Raw genomic sequence first — 24,583 nt, forward strand, 5'->3', positions numbered from 1 at the left:
CTGTCTTTACTAAAAATACAAAAAATTAGCTGAGTGTGGTGGCATGCACCCAGCTACTCCAGAGGCTGAGGCGGAGAATTGCTTAAACCTGGGAGGTGGAGGTTGCAGTGAGATCGTGCCATTGCACTCCAGCCCAAGTGACAGAGCGAGACTCTGTCTCAAAAAACAAACAAAAAAAAACATAATGGAAAAATATGAATATAAAGTCTTAATATAATTTACATATGATTACTATGCCTATTACACTTTGGCTGTGTCCCCTCCAAAATTCATGTGTTGAAACTTAATGGTGAATGTGATATTATTAAGAGGTGGGATTTTTAAGAGGTAGTTAGGCCATGAGGGCTGCTTTCTTGTGAATGGAGTTTTAAGATCCTTATTAAAAATAGGCTCCACACAGTGTTGGGCTCTCTTGCCTTCTGCCTTCTGCCATGTGAGAACACAGCATATCTTCTCTCCAGAGCATATAGCAACAAGGTGCCATCTTGGAGGTGAACAGGCCTCACCAAACAACTGAACCTGATGGTTCCTGGATCTTGGACTTTCAGCCTCCAAAACTGTAAGGAATAAATTTCTATTCTTTATGAATTACTCAGTGTGTCAACTTTTGTTACAGCAGTACAAGTGGACTGAGACAATGCCACTTCAGGAAAAGGAATGGAACATTCAAAAAGAAAATATTCAAATGCTTATAAAATAATAATGAACACAATAAATATATGCTGTTATAGTTGTCAAATAAAGGTATCTACTGTCCCTGAATTTGATAAAAGCAACTTCAAAAATTTCTAATAGATTTTATTAGAAATAATGTTTACTTCATTTGTATAATATACAATGAAAATCAGAAAAATGGAATTATTCTGAGACTGGTAGTCACCTTAGTGAGGGACCTGCTAGTATCCTGCCTTAGAAAGGATTGCTAACGTGTAAGAAAACTTTTTCAGGATTGGAAAAAGCAGACTCTACAGATTCCTTTTGGCAACTTACTTGGTATCAACACCATTTTAAATAAGTTTTCTTCCCTATAAATATAAATACCTGGTTCTGTAGCTTAAGTCATTAGCATTCAATAAAGACAGAAAAAGAAAATCATAGCTCACTATTTTTATATAATGAAGCCCCACCTTAACATTAAATTTTCTCTTATATCCTAGCACCTGGCACAGAGCCTCATCACATGTTAACAAAACAAAATATAGATGAATAAATAAATATTATAATGAAATCCCTTTTAACTTATTTTTCTGTGGGAAAAATAGTTTCAGTTTCTTTAGTCTTTTATTGTGGAGTTATTTCCTTTTAATATTTAATAGTCTTTGTGGCTTTCCTTCAATTTTCTGATATGTCTCTTAAGAGAGCAAGGCCAAAACTAGGCACAACATTTGTGGTCAGGAACTTACCAGAATTGTTTATATGGTATCAATTTACATAACTAGTATAATAAGTCATTTCAGAATGAAACAAAAACAAGATGAGCCACTTAGTCATGTTTCTAGAAAATCACATATATATGAAACAAAGTAAGCACTGTAAGTTTCCACCCATGCAAATAATGCTGAAACACTTACCTCAAGAACCAACCAGAGCTTGTCTCCATTTACTTTATCCTTCTTAAAATATATCCCATAGAATCTGACCACATTAGGGTGGTCAGAAAGAGATTTTAAGATGTTATATTCTGCTTCAATCTCTTCATCAATATCCTAGTTTCAAGAAGTCATAAGAAGAGAATTGTGAGAAAAACATGAGTAATTTCAAAGAAATAGATTATAGAATACCAAATATAGAATTTCACTTTGTCAAGAAGGTCATAATAGTTTTTACTGTCCTTAGTATTACGTATTATAATTTCTCATTATGTTATTTAAGGGGAGAAATTGTGATTTTCATGCTAATCAAGTGAATCTCAAGTTATTTTAATCACATTTTGAAAGGGTTAAAGAAAAAGTTATTTTTATATGCAATTATAAATAAACATTTATGGAGAGCTACTCTAGATGATTTTGCTTTTTTGTGTTATTAACTTTGTTACAATGGCAAAGCCATTGATCTGAAATAATAAACTTTAGGACTGGAAATCTGGTTCATTTCGTTTCCTCGGAAAAGAGGGTATTTAGAAGCTATCCAAAAATCAGTCATACAAACAATAAATTCCCACTTTTTCAAAAAACTAAAATGGAGTTAAGTTATAAAAGATTGCACAAAACCTTTAATGAACTAAAGGTCCGTTCACCAAAAGAAGAACAGGTTGCTACCTTATCAATAAGAATGAAAGATAGCCACTTAGTCATGTTTCTAGAAAATCACATAAATGAAACACTTCACAGAGTAATAAATAAGAGAAAGCCTTATTAATATTGCTTTTATAGTGACATGTAATGTATATGTTGTTTTATTACAGAATTATGGAATCATAGAGGTAGAATTTATATATGAGCTCTAATTTTTAAAGGAATAAAGTCAAGCCCTGAGAAGTTGCAGTCAGAGCTGGTTGGTCTAAAATCCAGATACAGACTCCAAGCCTACTACCTTCTCATCTTACTCATTCAACCCCCTCTTGAAAAAAAAAAATTACTGATTAAAAATATGTATTAGTAAAACTCCTTTAATTTAAAATAAGCTAATCTTTGAAAGATGTTTGGATGCTATAATCTCTTGGTTATAAATCTTTTTTATTTGACTTGTGACATGATGAGTAAATAAATAATTCTTAGAAAAATATATACGTACTGTGACAAGAATGAAAGCAAAAGAATAAATTGCTATAGTTATGAAATCAATATTTCATTAAATAGTACTAAGTATGACTCATAAGGTTTGTAGATATACCATACATGAGAAAATTATGAAAGAACAGTGGTTACATAGATTATAAGCCATTTTTTCTTCTCCATTAAGAAGGAAGGGAAAGAGAGAGATATGGGGTCAGACAATGTGATTGGGCTGAATTTCTTTCTCTTGCTGCCACACACCTGAATCCCTAATGCAAAGGCTAGAGGAAAGAGGTACAGTCACTTTGGTAGAAGTTAGCTTATGACTCTCTTCCTTCAGTTTAAATGTTTAGAAGTTTCTAAGACAATGTGAAGACATTCAGCACCAGTTAAGCCTAGGCATGCTAAGTCTCATTTTTTTTTTTTCCTCCAGTGTATTTATTACTTTAAAATAAACCTCCCCTACCTTTTTCCCCTGCTCAAAGTAATATGGAACAGTGTAGTTATGATGGGTTTAGCAGAAACAAACTGTCAAAAAAAGAAACAGCAATCCTAAAATGAACAAACGGAAACTCAGAGATCTTTGGCAGCATCCCACAGTTGGTAGATGAACTGTACAAGGTCCTACTGCTCTGATACTCTCTCTGCACACATATCATCATTTCCATCATGACATGTTCCCATCATGTGTGCAAGAGTCCTTTAATCAGAGAAATTGTTTTCAACAGATGTTGGGGAGCATGTGATTACTGAGCTCATTCTGGTTCACCCATGTGCTATGGTAGAGAAACATGTCTCCCAGCAACCTGAAGATATTCTGAAACTGCCAGCTCTCATGAACACTAAACAGAATCTCAGTAGTCTCATGCTCTTTACAGCAGAGAAAAGGTTTGGCAGTTTCCCTTATTACTACTACCAAAAAAAAAAAAAAAAGCATATGGGGACCCCCTCATTGTGGCCTCACATGAGACCAGCAGAGCTGAACATGAAATTTAATTTTTCATAATGAGGAACTTTGCCCTGATTATATATCCTTACCATGTCTGCTTCGGAAACATTTAAGCAAACCTGAAAATTAATTTTCCTTCTCTGAAATAAATTAAGTTTTAAAAAATCCTCTTTAGTTTGGTCTAAGAGAAATACTTTCTGAAGCCTAAATAAAAGCAGGACAAAAAGAAGATATGGTTAAGATGACATTTTAGGATTACTTCTAGACCCCTGAGTTTGTATCTTTGTTACAAAGATCTCTAGACCCCTGTATCTTTACAATTTTTATGTCTAAAATAATATTGAGTCAACCTCAATAATATTGTCTGTTGAGAGCAGCAATTTTTGTGTGCTTATGCATTTAAGCAACATCAAGTACTTATTGTGCCTTATTACATGTATTAAGCACAGAAACTTGGAAAATCAAACAAGTAGACATTTCTTTTACATTTGTTTTTAAATTATAACCTATTTTAGACTGCTATTTTGATGAATAAATCAAGATAAAATACAGTCTTTTTAAGCGTTTAATACAGATAAAAATAAAGCTAATTAGAAGAAAAAAATAAGACTTACATGAATTGGGTCCAGAATTTTGACTGCTGCTTTTTGGCCATTTTTCTTATTCAATACTTTAAAAACTTTCCCGTAAGTTCCTTTGCCAATTGTCTCAGTGATTTCCCATGTATCAGAAGGATCAGGAAAGTTATCAAAGATGATTGTTTTTCCAATTAATGGAAACATCTCAAAGGTTTAAATACCTGGAGATAAGAAGTACAGTTTCATTGACATTTGACTGAGGATATCAAATGGCACACACAAAACCATGGGAAATTAGCTAATATTTTCATTGATATGGTAGAAAATATTCAACAGTAACCAAACATATTTCAGAGTCATAAAAAATTTGAATTTCAATTCTCATTTGCAAACATTAATACGAGTTTAATAATGCTTTGTAAGCAGGACTTTATTTCTATGTACAATCTAGTCTCTTATTAATTGCTATTAATTCTTTTTAGATTAAAATAGATATATATTTATATAATTTTGATTTTCTTCTTTATATTAAGTATCACAACAAATCAAATAATTTTAGAATGAACTTAAAGATAATAAAATTCAACTTCCTCATTTAAGCAGATCTTACACATTATAAATGATCATGTTTTATATCACTTCTCTATGTAAAACTCGATAATGAGTCCTCTACATGGCCTTTAGGAGGAAATTTCCTTAACATAACCTACCAAGTTCTTTAAAATATGGCCTTTCCTTAATGTTCCAGCCTCTTCTCTCATACACTATGATTCAGCTACTCTGGATGCCTCAGGGCATTTCCTTCTTGAGGACCTTAATATATACTATTCCTGACCCCATCTGCCTGTGGCTTCTTTGCTAAATTCCAGAACCTACTTATCTTTCACATCTCAGCTTGGATACCACTTCATCCAAGTGTGACTACTCTCTACCCCATCTGGGTTGCATACCCCACCTTGGTACTCCAACTGCACTCTGCACTGCTGTTATCTGACATCATTTCTGTATGCCCAGCATCTGGCACAGTGCTAAAATGATTGATTAATTAATTAATTAAAAGCATATGGCCAATGAGGTCATTTATTAATATCATCAATATTATCACTATCTGATATCATCACTGGTACTGTTATTGTGATTATAAATCAGATAGCATTTATGTATCTGATATCATCACTGTATGCCCAACACCTGGCACACTGCTGAAATAATTAATTGATTTGTCAATTAATTAAAAGAATAGGTCAATGAGGTCAAGTGACTTTACAAAGGACATTTTACCTTTCCTTGACTTCCAAACAATACTTTTTTCTGTATTCTCCCTATATTATATTACACCATTTCTATAAAACTACAAAAAAGGGTGAGAATAATAAAAGAAAGGAAAGTGCTCTTAGCACCTCTAGTAGCCCTCATATTTTTCAATTATCTATACAAAACCACTCTTTTCAATATATATTAATATTTCATATTAGCCTATGAAATTCACTTGTCTGGCCACACTCATAACTTTCAGCTGTATTCACATCACCAATCCACTGATCCTCAATTTTCTTTAAGCCCACCAACCCTCTTAATTTTTCACTCCCTGCTCATTTCTCCTTCCCCAGGATAGACTTTAAGCCTTGTATTATTGTGATGTCTTTACAAATGCCCTCAACACTCTTGTTCCTTAATTTTTCCATCATATTCTCCTGGAGGGGGAAAACAACTCTGGTTAAATACTACATCATCTTCACATCTGTGCCCATAACTGAGAAAACCATACAACCATGTTGACTAGTTTCACTGAAAATTCAGGATAACAAACTACAAATAGACCCTCAACCCTGCCCAGCAACCCTACTGCACTTTTGTTGTTTTTATATTCCCTGTTCTCTAGAGTTACTATTTCACAGTGATATCTTTCCTCAAATTTGTCTCTCCACAAATTGTTCCCTCTTTGCTGTTTACCCTCTCCTATCAAACTTTACAAATGATGCCTATACTTCATAATTAATTGAAAAATGGAAGGAATAATAAATAATCCTTAATATTCTGACCTTAAAAGCTACAAACCAATGTGTGTCAAACATAATTAGTTCATTGCTATCTGGGGTAATTGTTTGTCCTCAAATAGCCTTTTCCTTTGGTTCCTTCTTGTCCTGTAGATCTCAGCTCAAATGTCAATTTCCTAGAAAGGCCTTTCCTGACCAACCTTCATAAAGTTAGCCTTCTCCACTTATCCTGTTATTCTTTCATTAGAATATAAGCTACACAAGAGCATGGACTTTGTTATTTTATGACTGTACCCACAATTCCCAGAACAATGCCTAGCACATGGTAGGCAATCAGTAAATATTGGCTAAATGGGCAAATGTTTTTGTAAATTGTTTACTTTTTAAATCTATAACAATTTGTTCATTGTTAATTCTGACAGTGGAGACCTAATCTATCTTGTTCACTTTCAGATCTAATAATAGATTTGGCCTAATTCTGTGCCTGGAACATACAGTAAATGTTAAATGTCTAGCTGCTGAATAAATGAATAAATAGGGTTCTTCAAAAAATACTTTTTTTTTAAGTTAGGAAGAGAAATAAGGTTTAGGGAGAACTGACAAGAATATGAAAATCCAAAACACAATAAAGAGCATATTCTGATTAATTATACTTAAAGGCACATTATCTAGTAAACGGCTATGAATGCCTGCTAAAAATTATATTACTATATAAAAACATACTTTTGAATAGTTCTTAGAACACTTAATCTTTATGAAATTCATGCCTTTGATCCAAAATGCAAAGAGGTAATCAGTAATAATCATCCTCTTTAACAATTTCATAATCAGTGACAAAATAACTACTTCGTACATCTACTTGAGTCATGCAAATAAGCATTTATGCCATCTCTATAACATAAACGTTAGACCAAAAGATCAAATTAAATCTTGTTAAAGGTCTGAAATAGGAGTTGTCAACCAAGAGAAGCATTCATTACATGGAATACTGCCTTTCAAGCAGTAATATTATTGAACACAATCTTCATTTCTGATATATTAACCCTCAGGAGTTAACTGTTGGTTTTTCAATACACAGACATAAAAATTCAATGAAAAAAATGACTGAACAATAAATATGTACAAAGTATTCTGATGAGTTTGAAAAATACAAAGATAGAAAACTCATGGATAGATTAATAAACATGTAACTATAACATATTATAAAAAGTGATAACAAGAACATGCATAAAGTGCTATAATCGCCTAGGTGAAAATCAATTAATTCTGAAGTGATCAGGAAAAGATTCAGAGAAAATTCTGAAGTGATCAGGAAAATATCTGAGGTGGACTAAAAATAAGGAAGAATTTGTCTATAGTGCAATTTTTTCTTTAACAGTTCTCAATCAGACAAATATTTAAAGCAGTGCATCAATATATTGTAAAACATTATGAAACAATAATCACAAAATGACAAAAACAAGGCATTTTGAAAACAGAATACACCTAGTCATGTTTCATATCAAGCAAATAAACAAAACTCCCAACACATAGGTAAAATGAAGACATTTAAAATGACTGCTTCAAAATAATACATTAAAGAATTTCAAGAGTTAGACTAGAATCAAGTCTCCTTACTGCTAAACTATATTTTTTCCATACAAAGTTGTTTATTCTTTAAGAATGAAATAGAATGTCATAGCTACTTAACAACTAATTACCTAATAACTACAGTAAATTGCATTTGACATAAAAATGAAAGTTCACGTATTTTTCCTAATCCTTTAGCATGCACAGAATTAAAAGTAATTCTCTAGCCTGTAAAATTAAAAACATATAATTAAGTTCTTAGTTATATGATCATGTAAGCCAAATAATTATCTTTAATATTTATATTTACCATATTTTGATATGTGTATTTACCATAATTCTGAAAAGGTACTTACAAAGCTAAAGTTCTAAAATGAATACTCATCTATTTGAATAGATTTATTATGTATTGAGCTTTTGGGTTTTTTTAAAGATAGAAAAAATGATCATAATATAATAAAAAATGTGTCTTACTTCAGGATCTTCACATTCATCTCAACAATTTTTCTGCTTGTTTTGTAAACATGCACTTAATTCTTCTTTAATAAAATAACCAAATTGGCTTCATGATCATTCTAAAATATAGGAGGGCTGATCCCCCATTGGATTATCTGTGTTCCCTCTACCTAGAATGCTCTTTCTCAAGATGTTGACATGGCTCACATTCTCACTTCCTTCAAGTCTTACATTAGCCATCACCCTCCCAATAAGTCCTACCCTAACCATCTTACTTAAAATCCCAATCCGACTTCCTACATCCCATTCTGCTTCCTAACTCCTGGTCTGACTTACCCTGCTCTATTTTGATAACATTTATCACTTCCTAACACTCTACATAATTTCCTATAATTATGATTTTTTAAATTTATTTTCTCCACTACCAGAATGTAATCCTCATGAGGCCTGAAATGTTTGTCCTGTTTTTTTTCACTGATGTACTTCAAAGACTTTAAAACCATGTCTGACACATAGTAGACAGTCCATAAATATTTGGTGAATATTAAGAAGACACGAATAGAAAAGAATACATAGAAAAATTTCAGATGATTTCAACAATCAATTTCATCAAATATTTTTAAAAGAAATAATACTATTTTATGCAATTTTTTTTCAGAGAATAGAGATAGAGGGAACATGTGAAAGTATCTATAATAAGACAGACTATACAAAATCAGATAAATTTATTAAACAGAATCAAATGGAAATTCTGGATATAAAAAATAACTGAATTGAAAATCTCATTAAAGCCGTTCAATAGCAGACTTGAATAGGCAGAAGAAAGTATCACTGAACTTGAAGACAAATTACTTGTAATTATAATGTGAAGGGCCAAAAAAAAAAAATGAAGGAAAATAAACAGAGCCTAAGGGGCATATAGAACACCATCAACAATACCAATATATACATTATGAGTATTCAAGAAGAAGAGAAAGAGAAAGGGGAAGAGAGCTTATTTGAAGAAATAATGGCTAAAAAATTCAAAAATTTAAGGAAAGACATGCATCTACAAATCCCAGATGTTGAGTGAATTGCAAGGCAAATCCAAGGAAACCCATGCCAAAACATTATAATCAAGCTGTCAAAAGACAAAGACAAAAAAAGAAAACTTGAAAGCAGCAAGAGAAAAACAACTCATCACATACAAGGGACTCTCTAGATTATCAGTGAATTTCTCAGCAGAAATATTGCAAGCCAGAAGGCAGAGGGATGACATTTAAAGTGTTAAAAGATAAAAACCTGTCCACTGAGAATTCTATATCTGATAAACTATCCTTCAAAAAGGAGGAGAAAATTAACTTTTGTTCCCAGATAAACAAAAATGGAGAGAGTTCATTACAATAATATCTGTCCTACAAGAACTGATAAATGGAGCCCTTCAGATTGAAATGAATGGATGCTAGACAGTATTTTGAAGTCTTATGAAAATGTAAAGTTCTCCAGTAAAAGTAATTATGTGGAAAATTATAAAACCCAGTAGCACTGTAATTTTAGTTAATGCCACTTTTTTTTATCTTGAATTTCAAACACAAATGCATAAAAGTAGTGATAAATCTGTGTTAAGTGGGGATAAAATATATAAAATGTAATTTGTGACATCAATAACATAAAATGTTGGGGGGAGCTATAAAGGAGTCAAATTTTTATAAGCAATTGAGTTAACTTGGTATCAGTTTAAAATAAGTTGCTATAATTTCAGGATGTTATATCTAATCCCCATGGCAACCACAAAGAAAATACCTATAAAATATCCACAAAAGGGGCTGGGTGTGGTGGCTCACACCTCTAATCCCAGCACTTTGGGAGGCCGAGGTAGGTGGACCACCTGAGGTTAAGAGTTCAAGATCAGCCTGGCTGACATGGTGAAACCCCATCTCTACTAAAAATACAAAAATTAGCCAGGCATGATGCTGCATGCCTGTAATCCCAGCTGCTACAGGGGCTGAGGAAGGAGGATTGCTTGAACCTGGAAGGTGGAGGTTGCAGTGAACTGAGATTGTGCCACTGCACTCCAGCCTGGGCAACAGAGTGAGACTCCATCCCAAATGTGTGTATGTATACACACACACACACACACACACACACACACACACACTCACACACACACAAAAGGGAAGAATCAACACATGTCATTACAAAATATACACTAAATACAAAGGGAGAAAGTATTAGAGGAAATGGGTAATAAAAATGTTATAACATCAAAAAACAACCAAAAAATGATAATAGTAAGTTCTTCCCCACTGGTGTTTTAAATGTAAATGTATTAAACTCTCAATCAAAAAACAGATCAGCAGAATTAATTTTAGAAAGAAACATACCTGATGCAACTATATGCTATCTACAAAAGACTTTAAGCCATAGATGGGATAATGATAAAATGTTCAATTTGCCAAGAAGACATAACAATTATAAACATGTGCACTAAAATTCAGAGCTCCAAAATATATGAACAAACACTGACAGAACTAAAGGGGAAAATAGCTCTACAATAATAGTAGAAGACTTCAATATCCACAATAATGGATAGAAGAATGAGACAGAAAATCAGAAATAAAGGACATGATTTACGCTATAGACCAATTGGATCTAATAGACATATATAAAATACTGCACCTAATAATGACAGAATACACATTTTTTGTCAAGTGCACAGGAACATTCTTCAGGATAGACTATGTGTTAGACTGTAATACAAGCCTTAATGAATTTACAGGGACTGAAACATGCTAAGCATCCTTTCTGATCAAAATGTAATGAAACTAGAAGACTGGAAAATCCACAAATATGTAGAAATTAAACAGTACACTATTAAACAACCAATAAGTTATACAAGAAATTACAAGAAAACTGAAAATATCTTGAATCAAATGAAGATAAAAATACCACATAGCAAAACTTACAGAATGCAGTGAAAGTACTGCTAAGAGATAAATTTGTTATTCTAAAAGCTTAAATTTAAAAAGAAAGAAAAATATCAAATCAATGATGTAACTTTACACTTTGAGGAACAAGAAGAAGAGGAGCAAATTGAACCTAAAGGTAGCAAAAGGTAGGAATAATAAAGATGCAGCATAGATAAATAAAATAGAGAACAAAAGTATAGAGAAAATCAACAAAACTGTGAGTTGATTCTTCAACAGGTCAACAAAATTGATAAACTTTTAAGCAGATTTACTAGGAGAGAGGACACAAATAAAGAGGGAACACTTCCTAACTCATTCTAAGAGGCCAGCATTATCCTGACACCAAAACCAGACAATGGCACTGTAAGAGAAGAAAACTGCAGTTGAATATCTCTATGAACATTGATGCAAAAATCCTCAACAAAATACTGGCAAACTAACTTCAACAGCATATTAAAAGGATCATACACCATGACCAAGGGAGATTTATTTCTAGAATACAAGAATGATTCAACATATGAAAAGCAATCAATGTAATATACCATATTAACAGAAGAAAGGGGAAAAAGCACATGATCATATAAGTTGATGCAGCAAAAGCATTTGACAAAATTTAACACTCTTTCAAAATTAAAACACTTAACAAACTAAAAATAGAAGAAAACTGCCTTGACATAATAACCATTTATAAAAAGCCCATAGCTAACATTATATTCAGTGGTGCAAGATTAAAAGCTTCTTCCCTAAGATCAGGAACAAGACAAAAAAACCCACTTTTACCATTTCTATTCAACATAGTACTGGAAATCCCAGCGAGAGCAATCAGGCAAGAAACATAAATAAAAGCATTCAGACTGGGAAGAAAGAATTAAAATTATCTCTATTTAGGACTATTTGATCTTATCCTAAAGAATCTCTCTCTCTCTCTCTCTCTCTTTGCTCTTTCTCTCTCTCTCTCTCTCTCTCACACACACACACACACAAATGTTAGAACTAATTAATGATTCAGCAAAGCTGCAGGATACAAAATAAACATGCAAAAATCTGTTACATTTCTGTACACTAACAATGAACAACCAGAAAAAGAAATTAGAAAAACAATTTCATCTACAATAGAATCAAAAAGAATAAAATACTTAGGAATAAACTTAACCAAGGAGGTGAAAGACTTATGTACTGAAAACTACAATCATTGCTTAAAGCAATTAAAGAACACAAATAAATGGAAAGATATCTGTGTTCATGGATTGGAAGACTTAATATTGGTTAAATGTCAATATTACCCAAAGGGATCTATAAATTCAATGCAATTGCTATCAAAATCCCAATGATGTTTTTTGCAGAAATAGAAATAAATACATCCTAAAACTCATATGGAATCCCAAAGGATTTCCAGTAATCTTGTAAAGAAGAACAAAGTTGGAGGTTTTATACTTCCTGATCTCAACACTTACTACAATGCTATAGTAATCAAATCATTGTGGTACTGGTACATATATAGACAAACAGAGTGAAATAGAGAGCCCAGAAATACAGTCAAATGATTTCCAACAATAGAGAACAAACAGTCTTATTAACAAATGAGGGTGGGAAAACTGCATATCTACATGCAAAAGAACATTCCTGTTAGATCATATATAAAAATTATCTCAAAATAGATCAAAGACAAACATAAGAGCTAAAATAATAAAGCACTTGGAAGAAAACATAAGGGTAAACTTCATGAAAATGGATTTGGCAATGATTTCTTAGATATAACACGAAAAGCACAGGCAGAAGAGAAAAAATACATAAATCGGACTTAGTAAGAACCAAAACCTTTTGTATATCAAGGGATGTACAAAACATCAACAATGGAGTGAAAAGACAATCTCCACGATGAGAAAAAATATTTGCAAATCATGTATCTGATAAAGGGTTAACATCCAGAATATATAAATAACTACTACAACTCAAACAAAAAACAACCCAATCAAAAAATGAGCAAATGTTTGACTAGAAGTTTTTCCAAATAATAAATACAAATGGTCAATGAGCATATGAAATGATGTACAACATGACTAATAATTAGGGAAATGCAAATCAAATAGCCACAATGAGATACCACTTCACGCCCATTATAAGGTTATTATTTAGAAAAAAAGAAACCGAGAAAGCAATTTAAGTGTTGTTAATGTTGTAGAGCAATTGGAACTCTTGTGCATTGCTAGCAGGAATATAAGATATTGAAGTTGCTGTGGAAAATAGTATGGCAGTTCTTCACAAAAGTAAATACAGAATTCCTGTAGGATATAAATTTCACCTCTTGAATATAACTCAAAGAATTCAATCAAGGGCTCAGAGAGATATTTGTACACCCACATATTATTCACAATAGCCAAAGACAGAAACAACCTACATGTCCACTCACAGATGGCTAAACAAAATGTTGTGTACACCTACAAATGAAATATTATTTGGCTGGGCATGGTGGCTCACACCTGTAATCCCAGCACTTTGGGAGGTCGAGGCAGGTGGATCACTTGAGGTGGGGAGTTCAGGACTAGCCTGACCAACATGGCGAAACCCTATCTCTATTAAAAATACAAAAATTAGTCAGGTGTGATGGCACATGCCTGTAGTCCCAGCTACTCAGGAGGCTGAGGCAGAGGTTGCAGTGAGCTGAGATGGCGCCACTGCATTAGAGCCTGGGTGACAGAGCAAGACTCAGTCTCAAAAAAAAAAATGAAATATTAATATTATTCAACCTTCAAAAGGAAGGAAACTTGACACATGCTACAACACATATGAGATGGATGAGCCTAGAAGACGTTATGTTGAGCAAAATAAGCCAGTTGGCAAGGGAAATACTGTAGGATTCCACTCATATGAGGTGTCTAGAATAGTCAAATTCAAAGACAAAAAGTAGAATTGTGGTTGCTAGCAGCTGGGGGAGAGAGAACAGGAATTATTGTATAAGGCAGAGTTTCAGTTTGGGGAAAACAAAAAATTTCTGGAGATGGATGGTGTTAATGGTTGGGCAACAATGTGACTATACTTAATACCACTAAAATGCACATTTAAAAACAGTTTAAAAGGTCAATTGTATGTAATGTATGTTTTACCACAGCAATATAATTACCCAGAATGTAATACAGGGGATTGAAATAATAGAAAATGTGAAAGCCAAGATAAAAGATATGGAAAGGAGAATGGGATGATCAGGTTGCTCTGAGATCCATGCATGATCATCCATCCCCTGAATCTTGGGGACTGACAGCTCAAAACTGTATTTCCTACACTCCTTGTCCAACTGGCTTCCTGCCTTGAGAGATTCTGCCAATGAGTCCCAAGTAGGAAGAAGGGAGAAACCAAAATATTTTTCCTCTGCTTTCTTTGCTTTCTATGAAGATTTCTCCATCAGTTACTGTGTCTCTCTGTGGTCCCTGTTCCTGTAGGACAGAAACTGCCAGGTTCTAGATATCCTCAGATTCTGAGTTCTGCTAAGACTACCTCCTGCAGCCTGAGAAGTGACAACAGTATTTTTGCTACTGTTAACTTTTAAATTGCCTCATCATCCCCTATTTGACTTTCAGATGTGATAAACATTTGTAACTAATTCCCAACATTAAATTCCTTCTGTTGAACTATATGGCATTAACTTTGTTCTTGACTGATTCAGCTTAATACAAATCTAATCAAAATTTGAGAAGAAAATAAGAGAATGAGGAAAAGGCAATCAATAATGACTGAGAGGTTTCCAAAATAGGTTAAAGGTATGAACACTCCGATTCAGAAACATTTGAATAAGAAATATAAAAAGAAATCCATACTTATATACACCACAATGAAACTAAAGAGCACCAAAGACAAAAAGAAGCTCTTAAAATCAACCAGATAGAAAAGAGTTATTACATACAGAGGAAAATAATTGGAATAATTGCTGATTTTTCAAAAGAAGACAGTAGCACAATATATTAAAAACTCTAAATGAAAATAATTGTTAATCTGGAATTAACAAAAGTACTCATAAAAGTATCTTTCAAGGTGAAAGGCAAAATAAAGGTATTTTTCAGGAAAAAAAAAAAAAAAAAAAAAAAGTTTAACACCACTGACCCCTGAGAAAGAGCACTTCTAAAGGATATGTTTCAAGAATGACAATGATCCTGCAAGAAAGGTCTAAATTATCAAAAACAACAAAGAAATTGTATGTTATATCTAAGCTAATTGTAGGATACAATAATGGGCTATGTTGGACAAGATTGAACAGTAATAATCAAAAGTGGAAATGTAATAGGATTTAAAATGTTCTAAGTTCCTCATATAGTTCGGGAAGCAGTTAGAAATAACTTTAGACTTTAAAAGAAAAATATACCTGTCAAATACTTGTAACACTAGAATCTCAAATTACCATGTATAGTCTCCCATTTACTAGAGGAAAAAAAAACTGACTTTACAATAGTCATTCAATTGAAAAATTCAGGAAAGGAGAATAAAGGAAACATGGAAAAAGTAGTAGAAATAAAAAGCATAAAACAACATGTGGAAATCATTATTAATATACCAGTAATCATAATAATTGTATCTGTAACTGTAACATAGTAATTATAACTACACTCACCAGTGAAAAGACAGAAATTGGTAGCTAGGGGCTGTTTGCAATACATTCACCTAAAACCTAAATAGAGAGAAAGAATAAAATTATGATAATGGTACCATGTAATAGTCAATGAAAAAAAGTGATGTGGCTAGCTCAATATCAGACAAAATATATTTTAAAGCAAAAATATTTATTAGAGGTATGATAGCCACTATATAGTAACCAAAGACTTAATTCACCAAGAAAATACAAAAACTCAAAACAGAACCCCAAAATATGTCAAATAAATGCTGAAAGAAATAAAGGAAGAAATTAACAATTTTAATGGGAGATTTTAACACACCTTCTCAGTAATTTTTTGATTAAGTAAACAAAAATTTTGTAAGCATAAATAAAATTTAAACAACATAATTAAGGAGAAATTTAATGAATATGCCAGAATATATATGAAATATACAAAAAAGAATAGATACACTCTCTGAGCACATATAACTGCAATGCATTTAAGAAATTAACTACTAGAAGCTACACTGTTTAAAAAAAAAAACCTATACAATTGCAGACCTCAAAAAGGCACTAAACAATTCAAAAGTCAAAGAGGAAACATAATGAACTAAAGAGAATAATGAATTAAAATAGACTTAGAACTAAATAATAATGAAAATTCTACTCATCAAAATGTATAACCAGCAACTCAAGTAGTGTGCAGAGGAAAATATATAGCCTCAAAGTTTACACTAGAAGGTAAGAAAAGCTAAAATTATACAAAACCAATGAAAGTAGAGAAAGGGGAGAGAAGAGGGGTATAAATTAAAGAAAGACATTGTAGGAAAAGAAAAAGACAGACTAGGGGATTAATAAATATAATAGATTTTTAAAGAGAATTTTTTTTAAATAGAAAGATCCTTGTCAATATTGATCAAGAAACAAACAAGAAAGAAGGTACAGATGTACAATATTAAAGATGAAAAGACTAACAAATTAGGGCAGAGATTAAATAGATAATTTTATATTAATAAATGTAAAAACAGATTGGATGAACAATTTCCTGGAAATATTACAGAAGGAAATAGAAAAATAAAAGCTGTTTTTCTTGAAATGATTGCATTCATGGGCCTTCATATTTTAATTTCAAACAATTCTTAACTCAAGTAAGGACAATACACAAGTTAAACAAAAAAATCATTCTCTCCAAGTGCTGTATCTCACAACAGTTCATATATAATGACCAAATCTATTCGTGGAAGAAGCTAGAAACCCACCTTAGTAATAATTGCTTCATAAGTGAACATGGGCACTTTTTTTTCCTAAAGTAATGCAAATATCAATAAATTTAATCATTAACTTTCCCAAAATACATGCAGAGAGCACCATTTTTTATGAAAATACAAGTTGCCTCATTGATATACAACATGCTAAGAAGGCAGCAGATGGCTTTACTCAAAACCAAGCAATATTTGAATATCACAAGTCTCACTTTTATAAACATTAGTCATGTATATTTGTAGAATATTATTCAAAGATCCTTCCCCTTATGGATCCACTTCTATCAAGCTGCTTACACTGCATCACATAAGGATTACATCAGATTCAAAAAAAGTTGCTGCCTATGATGGAAGAAACACACTGGAGTTTCAGCTTGTCAGCTATAGAATTTGTGTCTCTCTACAAAGTAGCCAGGATGATCTCAACATAGAAATCAGATCATCTTATTTTCCTGCTAAATATCCTTCAAAATCCACATTCTTTACCAAGTTCTCCAGACCCTGAATGATCTGGCCATTTCTGACTTTCCTGTATTCTTACCACCCTCAATGACTTCAGCCTCAATTACCTTCTGACAGGACTTAGAACATCGTTAAACCCTCTTCTGCCGCAGGACCTGCTATTGTCTTTGCCTTAGATGCTTTCCCCCAGCCTCTGTGAGACTGGTTTGAGCTTCTCTCACATATCAACAGGACCATACACAGTTACTACACCCATAAATGCAGCATTCCTGATTCTAATTTACTCTATATTATTCTCCTGGGACGATTACAAAAATAATAAAACAAAGCCCTCCTTGTTCAAAGAAACCTACAAAAAATTAAATTTGCCCATGCAAAACACCAGTCCGCACCACCAAACAAGTTTTGGGTGTCTCCTTTCTTACAGAACATTAAAACACAGGAATTGGTCTAGCTTAACTGGTCACAGAAATCTGGTCTACCTTAATTACAGAGCAGATAAACTGTACACACATTCTTTCCAGCTTTCCAATAACAGACAGTAAAGTACCGTTTAAAACAGACCTTATTCAGTTATATGTATGCTATGTTTTGAATGAGCCATAAGCAATGTTTTGTTCCCTTCAATTTGCTTAAAAATATTTTGCAGAGAGGGAAATAAAATATGTACTTATGTACTTTTATACATGTATTCAGTTCTCCACCATTCATTTTCTCCCTTTATAATTATGGGGATAAAAGTACTTGCTCAAAATAAATGCTAGAACCAAAAGAAAGGCTATAATTTCCTTCAAAAAAATCTCCATCTTTAAAAGGTGGTATTAGTGAGACCCCCCAAAACTTCAAGTCACCAGATCATTATTTTTAATATAAACCTGTAAGTCAATGTGCACAGCTGTAATATGGGATAATAATGCATGTCTGAACAAATTCTCAGAGTTGATATAAGTATCACCTGAGTTTTGTGAGGAACTGCTTTGTAAATTCCAATACAGGATTATTTTCCTTTTCAAAGGATGACAGTTATTGTGTGAGTCACACAATTAACTGTTCAAGTTAGTAAGGGATATTTCCAGAGTCAGAAATCATAAACTTAAATGTCTGCAGGAGTGAGGAAGGTAAAATACGTGAGTGAAGCAGATCTTGATGAAATAAAGGAAGAGGATGACAGCAATGTGGCAAAGTGGAGAATGTATGCCCCATCCAAAGTGGACAACTCATCCTGGCTTCTGCCATGAGCAGTTGCAAGAGCCGTCTTGCCTGGTCCTCCATTTTTTCAGGAGAAGCCAGGACTCCACGAACTTACACAAAATTTACTAATTTGAAAATACTGGTAAGTAAATCAATTACTTTAAAGTATTGAGCTGACTCAAAAAAACATTTCTGAAGGCCAAATTCAGTTTGAAACTATCAGCATATTTCTTCTATATGAAGTTTTGCATTTTTTAATCAAGAAATGGCCTATAAATATAAACATATTTACATTGTCTAATCACCCTCAGATATCAGGAAAAATGGATATTAACAGTGGCTAGCTTTTTTTTTTTTAACTGCTTACCATATATCCAGGTACCTACTGTGCTTACAGTTTTATATGCAGTATATCATTTAATTCTCAGGAGAAACCCTTTAGAAAAGCATTACTGTAACCCATATTTTCAGAAAAGAAAACTGAAATTAGAAAGTTTTTAAGGTCATAATGCTTAAGTTCACGGCAGAAATTAAGTGTTCAATGATAGAGATTTGAGTTCAAAAGAGTAATGCTTCCAAACTTGAAGTTCCTGACTTCCTATGTGTCGCCAAAGTGGTAAGTGATTGTCTATGAATCAGTTTGAAAGCTTATCAAAAATCTTCTATTTACCCTCTAACGAATAACTAAGTTTTATTTCCTATTACGAAGGGAAGGGAGTTTGTTTGTTAGATACAATCATTCAAATGATCAATTCCCAGACAAAACTAATGAAAGTATCCTTGTTTGTAAAAAGAAAAAGAAAACACAGTTGGAAATGACAATGAAGAAATTATTTAAATAAAAAACATTTTACACCAAAACTTTATATACTTTATATAAAAGAACTATACATTCTAAAGCGCATTTCAGCTTCCAAATATTTATTTATCAAAGTCACTTGTAGCAAATAATGGGCCTTCAAAATATTTTGGATTTGACAGAGAAACGTTATTTTTCAAAGAACATATGCAAAAAAAATTTAGGCTGTAAAGATGCAGTCGAAAAAGGACAAAATAATGCTATCCTAGTATGTGACGTGACCAAATTTTTATATATATATATATATATATATATATATATAATACACACACATATATATACTAAGCTGCTATTAAAGATTACCAAATTGAATCTTTTAGTTTGCATTTGTGTTCCCAAATAATAATTTAAAATGACTAAGACAAATGAAGGTAATTTTTCATATGCTAGGCATCTCATCAATATATTCATGAAGACCATGTTTTCTGTGAAAGCTTATGCATCTGTAAATTTTTCCATTTAAAAATAATTATCTTTTATAATGTGATAAAAATCAATATGGCATGAATAAAATGCACTCCCATTTATCTGTCAAAACTTGGCACATAGGTCCTGGCAAATCCAGAACACTTGTCAATTTTATCACCTACCTTTAGAAAAGCTTGAAAATGATGCATAATGATGCTGAGACAGCAAGATTTAGAATACAGTGTTCAGGCTGCACTGGGGCCCAGGGCCTGTAACCCAAAACAAAAAGACCATGGCTTTATGAAAGTAAACAATGAGGATCTGGGGGAAATAAACAGAAGTTGAACTTAGAAACTTCCAGGAAGAAGGGCAGACTAATAGTTTTATCCTCAGTAACTGTTTTCGCATTTTTACACAACGAACAAGGAACGCAAAGCCCCTCATTTCATGTGCTGGCATTAAACAACTATCAAGCTATCAGATCCATATGAATTATAAAAGTGCTTAAGAGGCTTTAAGTGCACCTGTACAACTAGTTAATAGAAAATCCATGAAGATTGAGTTTTCAAAAACGCTTTTTTGTGTGTAGGTTTCAGTGGCATTACAACAGTTAATTCAAGGCTTATGGGCAATTTCCATTCTAACAATAATAATTTTTAAAAAACTTTCTGGAAGGGGAATATTAGCAAAGTGCGAATTAGCAACTATTTGGAGGACGGAACAGGGCTGTTGGTGAGCAGAGTTAAAAGGACATCCTTTTCTGGTAGATTTCTTTATTTCTCAGTAACGATCACACTTTTCTTGTCTGCTCTTGCTTCTTTAGAGAAAAACTCCTTTACAGGTGCGTTTGGGGTTGCAGGGACCCCAGCACCAGCAACCTGTTTGCTCCGAGAAGTTACCCAGAACGCAGTTCCCTCAGGGACCGGCAGATTCGGCGCCACCTGTGGGCGGCGCCGCCAAGCCCGCGAGCGCCACAGGTACCCGAGGCGACACCCGCTGGACCCGGCGCCTCCTCCCTCCAGTCCCCCTGCAAGTCCCCCTCAGTTCTCGCCTCTCGTTACCCTTCGAGGTCGTCTCCTTTCGTTTCTTTCCCAAGTTCACGCCTCAAGATCTTCCTTCACCCCTCATGTCCACTCTTCCTGTTCCCTCCTCCTGTTTCCCTTCCGTTTCACGCCTCCGGTTCCCTCCTCAAATTCATTCCTCAGTTCCCTCCTCGACATCCCCCCTCGCTATCCCTCGCGTTCCCTCCTCGGGTTCACCCGCAAGATCTTCCCTCAAGTCTACCCCTCACGTTCACCCTTCCCGTTCCCTCCTCCTGGGTCCCCCTCGAGTTCACCCCCCGCCCTAGTTTTCCCCTCAAGTTAATTCTCTCCTCCCCTCAAGCTCTCCCAAAGCTCGTTCACCCCTCACGTTCCCTCTCCGGTTTCCCGCTCCACTTCTCCCCTCGAGTCCTCTCTCTCACCCCAGGTCCAAACACAGACACAGGTCCTCCGGGTCTGACCCGGGCGGGAAGGCGGTCGCGGCGGCCTCGCGCTAAGGGAGCCCCGGGCGCGCCACGCAAGCCCCCAGCGTCCGAGGAAGGGCGGCCGCCTCCAGCGCCGCGCGAGCCCCGCTCACCGCTGCCGCCCCTCGCCGGTCCCCCGCGCTGCCCGGACCCTACAGGAAGCCGCGCGCCTCCTTACTTCCTTCTGAGGGCGCTGGCGACGGGCGCTCCCTAGAGGGGCGGGTGGGCAGGGGCAGCCGAGCCGGGGAGGAACTGGGCCGCCTGCCGGGGATGGGCCGAAGGCCGGCGGGAGATGCTGACCGGGCCCACCTGGGCCGAGGGTGCCTCTTATCCCGGCTCGCAGAGAATATTCTTCCTCCCGCCGCGCTCGCCACCGTCCCCGGGTGACGGCCGCGCGGGGAGGTCGCGCCATCCGCGCCATCCAGCTCCTCGCGGGGCCCTTGGCTGGCTGCCTAGGGTCTTCCAGGGACTTCGGCCGCGCCTCCTTGGCCCAGAGCCCGGCAGGAAGGGAGCGGGGCCCGCGGATCCAGTAGCCCTCTTGGACTGCCCCAGTGCCTGGAACAAATTCTGCTCCCTGCCCCGCGTGCTATCTTCCTCCCAGGAACTTCAGTAAGTCTTTTTTTCCACTCCTTTTTTATGAATATATGGTGAAGTTTTCCAATGGCTCTATAATATGTGATATCACAACAGATTGAATGCAGAAACAATGTCTACTGTTATGCCAGACATTAAAGAAACGTGCAAGAATATAAAACAATGCGACTCCTACCATTCAACTTTTTTGGTTTTGGAATATATAGGTATTTTTCATTTAACAATATGCTATTCGTGTTAACATGTAATGAGCTTACTAGTGAAATATATTTTTTAGATTTCTCAGTTGTAATTGCGATAACGCATAAAAGTTCTTTAGAGTCCTCAAAATTTTTTAAGAGTATAAATAAAGGAAGGTTCTAAGACCACAAAGTCTGAGAACCTTTTGATAAGACGATGAAAAAAGAAACATACAATTAAACTATAATAATGAAAAGATGGCATTAACACGGAATAAAATAGTGTGTTCAATCCAACCAGCCTAAGATTATCAACGACAAAACCTGCATTTCCACAAAGTCCTGTTCCTTGACTCAGTTTTACAGTGGAGATACTGCACACTAGAGGAACCATGAAGTGGAGTTTTGATAGGCTCAAAGCAAAGCAGAACTGCGAATAAAGGGGTCAACATGAGGTTTGGGCTGTGACCAAGGGTTCTGTTTTCTTGGATAAATATGGAATACTGTCTTGGGAAACTCCTTATCTGAAGCTCTGTACTTGAGTTGTAAATTAGGGCCACATCTCTGTTGTCAAAGTGAGTTAGCTCCTACAAGCAATTATAAGAGGTTTCAGTCTTAGGGGCATAATTGCAAAAATCAAAATTTCTAGTAGTCTATGAGCTTAGGAAGCAAGATTTTCCAATGAGTTAGAAAGAAGTAGTCACTCAAAAAAGGGAACTATTGTTGACATTTCACAGTGTAGCCTGACCTTGGAAGAAGCGTGGTGTCCAGTTCATCTTGCACCAAAAAATATCGATGTTTTGTTTTTCGTTTTGGTTTTTCCTTATGTTGTTTAGGCTGGTCTCAAACTCCTGGATGCAAGAGATCTTCCTACCTCAACCTCCTGAGTAGCTGGGACTAAGGTGCATGCCCCAGTGCCCAGCTTCATTCTAGTTTCAACGCACCCATCTAGCTCTAGGCAAAAAGGCTGAAAGAAAGCAGAACTGGGCTGCGCAAGGTGGCTCACAGCTGTAGTCACAGCTAGATCTCAGTGAGTGGTGATGGCACTTCCACACTGGGCAACAAAGCAAGACTCCATCTCCAAAAGAAAAAAGAAAGAGAGATAAAAAAATGAATGCACTTGCCAGGAGGAAACCTCCATGTTGTAGGCTAATAGCATCTCATCAGTGAGCCCAGCTCAAATGACCCAGTGATCTGGGAGACCAAGTGAGGGAAGAAAGTGTGCTCATTCCTGCTTCCTGAGCTTCAGAAACCCTACCTTGTGATATTTTTACATGAACTGTAGCCCAATAAAATTAGTTCTCAAATTTAGCCTTATCTCTCTATTCTGCTGATATCACCTTAATTTAGGCCTTTACCATTCTAGAGTATTCCAGATTTTTCCTGAGTTTTCTACTGTCTTACCCTCTCCACTTTATAATAAGTCAAATCATTGAATGTGTTACTCAAGTCTTTTGTAGAAAGACTCCATGCATTTTTAATTACAGCTGGGTGGTGACCCTCTCAGGCTAGAAAACATAGTAAACCACCTGTAGGTCTAAAAGTTCTCTCTCTTTTAAAAATGCAGACTTTCTTTTAGTGCATTATTTCATTTTATATGCACAATGTCCCTCTCTAATGGAAATACCTTTAAGGTATGTGTCTATATTTACTAATAAGGAAACTGAAGCGAGGAATCAATGATTTCTCAAAGGCCACAATCTTAGTAATCACCTCTTTATCTCAATAAATTCCAAAAGCTGCCACCTCTGTTAATGCTCAGATTAGAGTTTGATTCTCACAGAGTTATCACGGATGAAAACGTGATGATTCAAATGATCTAAATCCCCTTGACTAGTTTCCCAGTGATGGGCCAAGAGTGGGCTTAGGCCTTCCTGTGGCCTAAGGACTTTCTTAACACCTTTCTGTCTTCTCTGTATCCACAATGAATACCCACTCCCTTTTATATTTACTGAACCATTATAATCTTAGTTGTGATATACTTGACTGTTCTTTTCCTAGAAAAATGCATTTGCCAGCAATAATATGATGGATCTAGTAGACTACTTTTAAGGAATCCATCCCTCCATTTCTTATTTATTATTCAATTAATATTTACTGAATGTTTCTAGGTGCTGCAACTGTTCTAGGCATTGAATTTGAAACTCATCTTTGCCATATATGACTATAAATTGTTTGGAAAATTGCCTTCTATATGTGCTGATACTCTGAGATGGATGATTACCAATATAAGTTACCTAATTCAGTTAAAACTTACACATTCTTTCACTACTAATCTTACCTAATCATTGGATCATCTGCATTATAAACTTTTAGAACACATGGCCCAGG

The 24,583-nt window shown here is 34.9% G+C and overlaps 1 protein-coding gene across 12 annotated transcripts in view; it reads right to left on the reverse strand.

Annotated features, from left to right (window-relative positions):
• Positions 1-21,125, reverse strand: part of MYO3A (myosin IIIA) — a 234,307-nt gene extending 213,182 nt beyond the window's left edge. For 11 of the 12 annotated variants that reach the window (XR_002477556.2, XR_002477552.2, XM_012450146.3 and 8 more), the window contains exons 1-5: positions 21,037-21,125; positions 20,158-20,244; positions 15,812-15,868; positions 4,278-4,462; positions 1,572-1,706 (exon numbers count right to left, since the gene is read on the reverse strand). Coding sequence is in view for 10 of the 12 variants with exons in the window: in XM_012450146.3 (XP_012305569.3) it covers positions 1,572-1,706; positions 4,278-4,445 (303 nt within the window). In the remaining 2 variants the exon portion in view is untranslated. The remainder of the gene's footprint in view (positions 1-1,571; positions 1,707-4,277; positions 4,463-15,811; positions 15,869-20,157; positions 20,245-21,036) is intronic. The other variant, XM_012450143.3, reaches the window with a different exon arrangement.
• Between the last annotated feature and the right edge of the window lie 3,458 nt (positions 21,126-24,583).

This window comes from Aotus nancymaae, unplaced genomic scaffold, assembly GCF_030222135.1.
Source record: "Aotus nancymaae isolate 86718 unplaced genomic scaffold, 86718_ANA_hifiasm-v0.15.2.pri h1tg000077l, whole genome shotgun sequence".
Lineage (NCBI taxonomy): Eukaryota > Metazoa > Chordata > Mammalia > Primates > Aotidae > Aotus > Aotus nancymaae.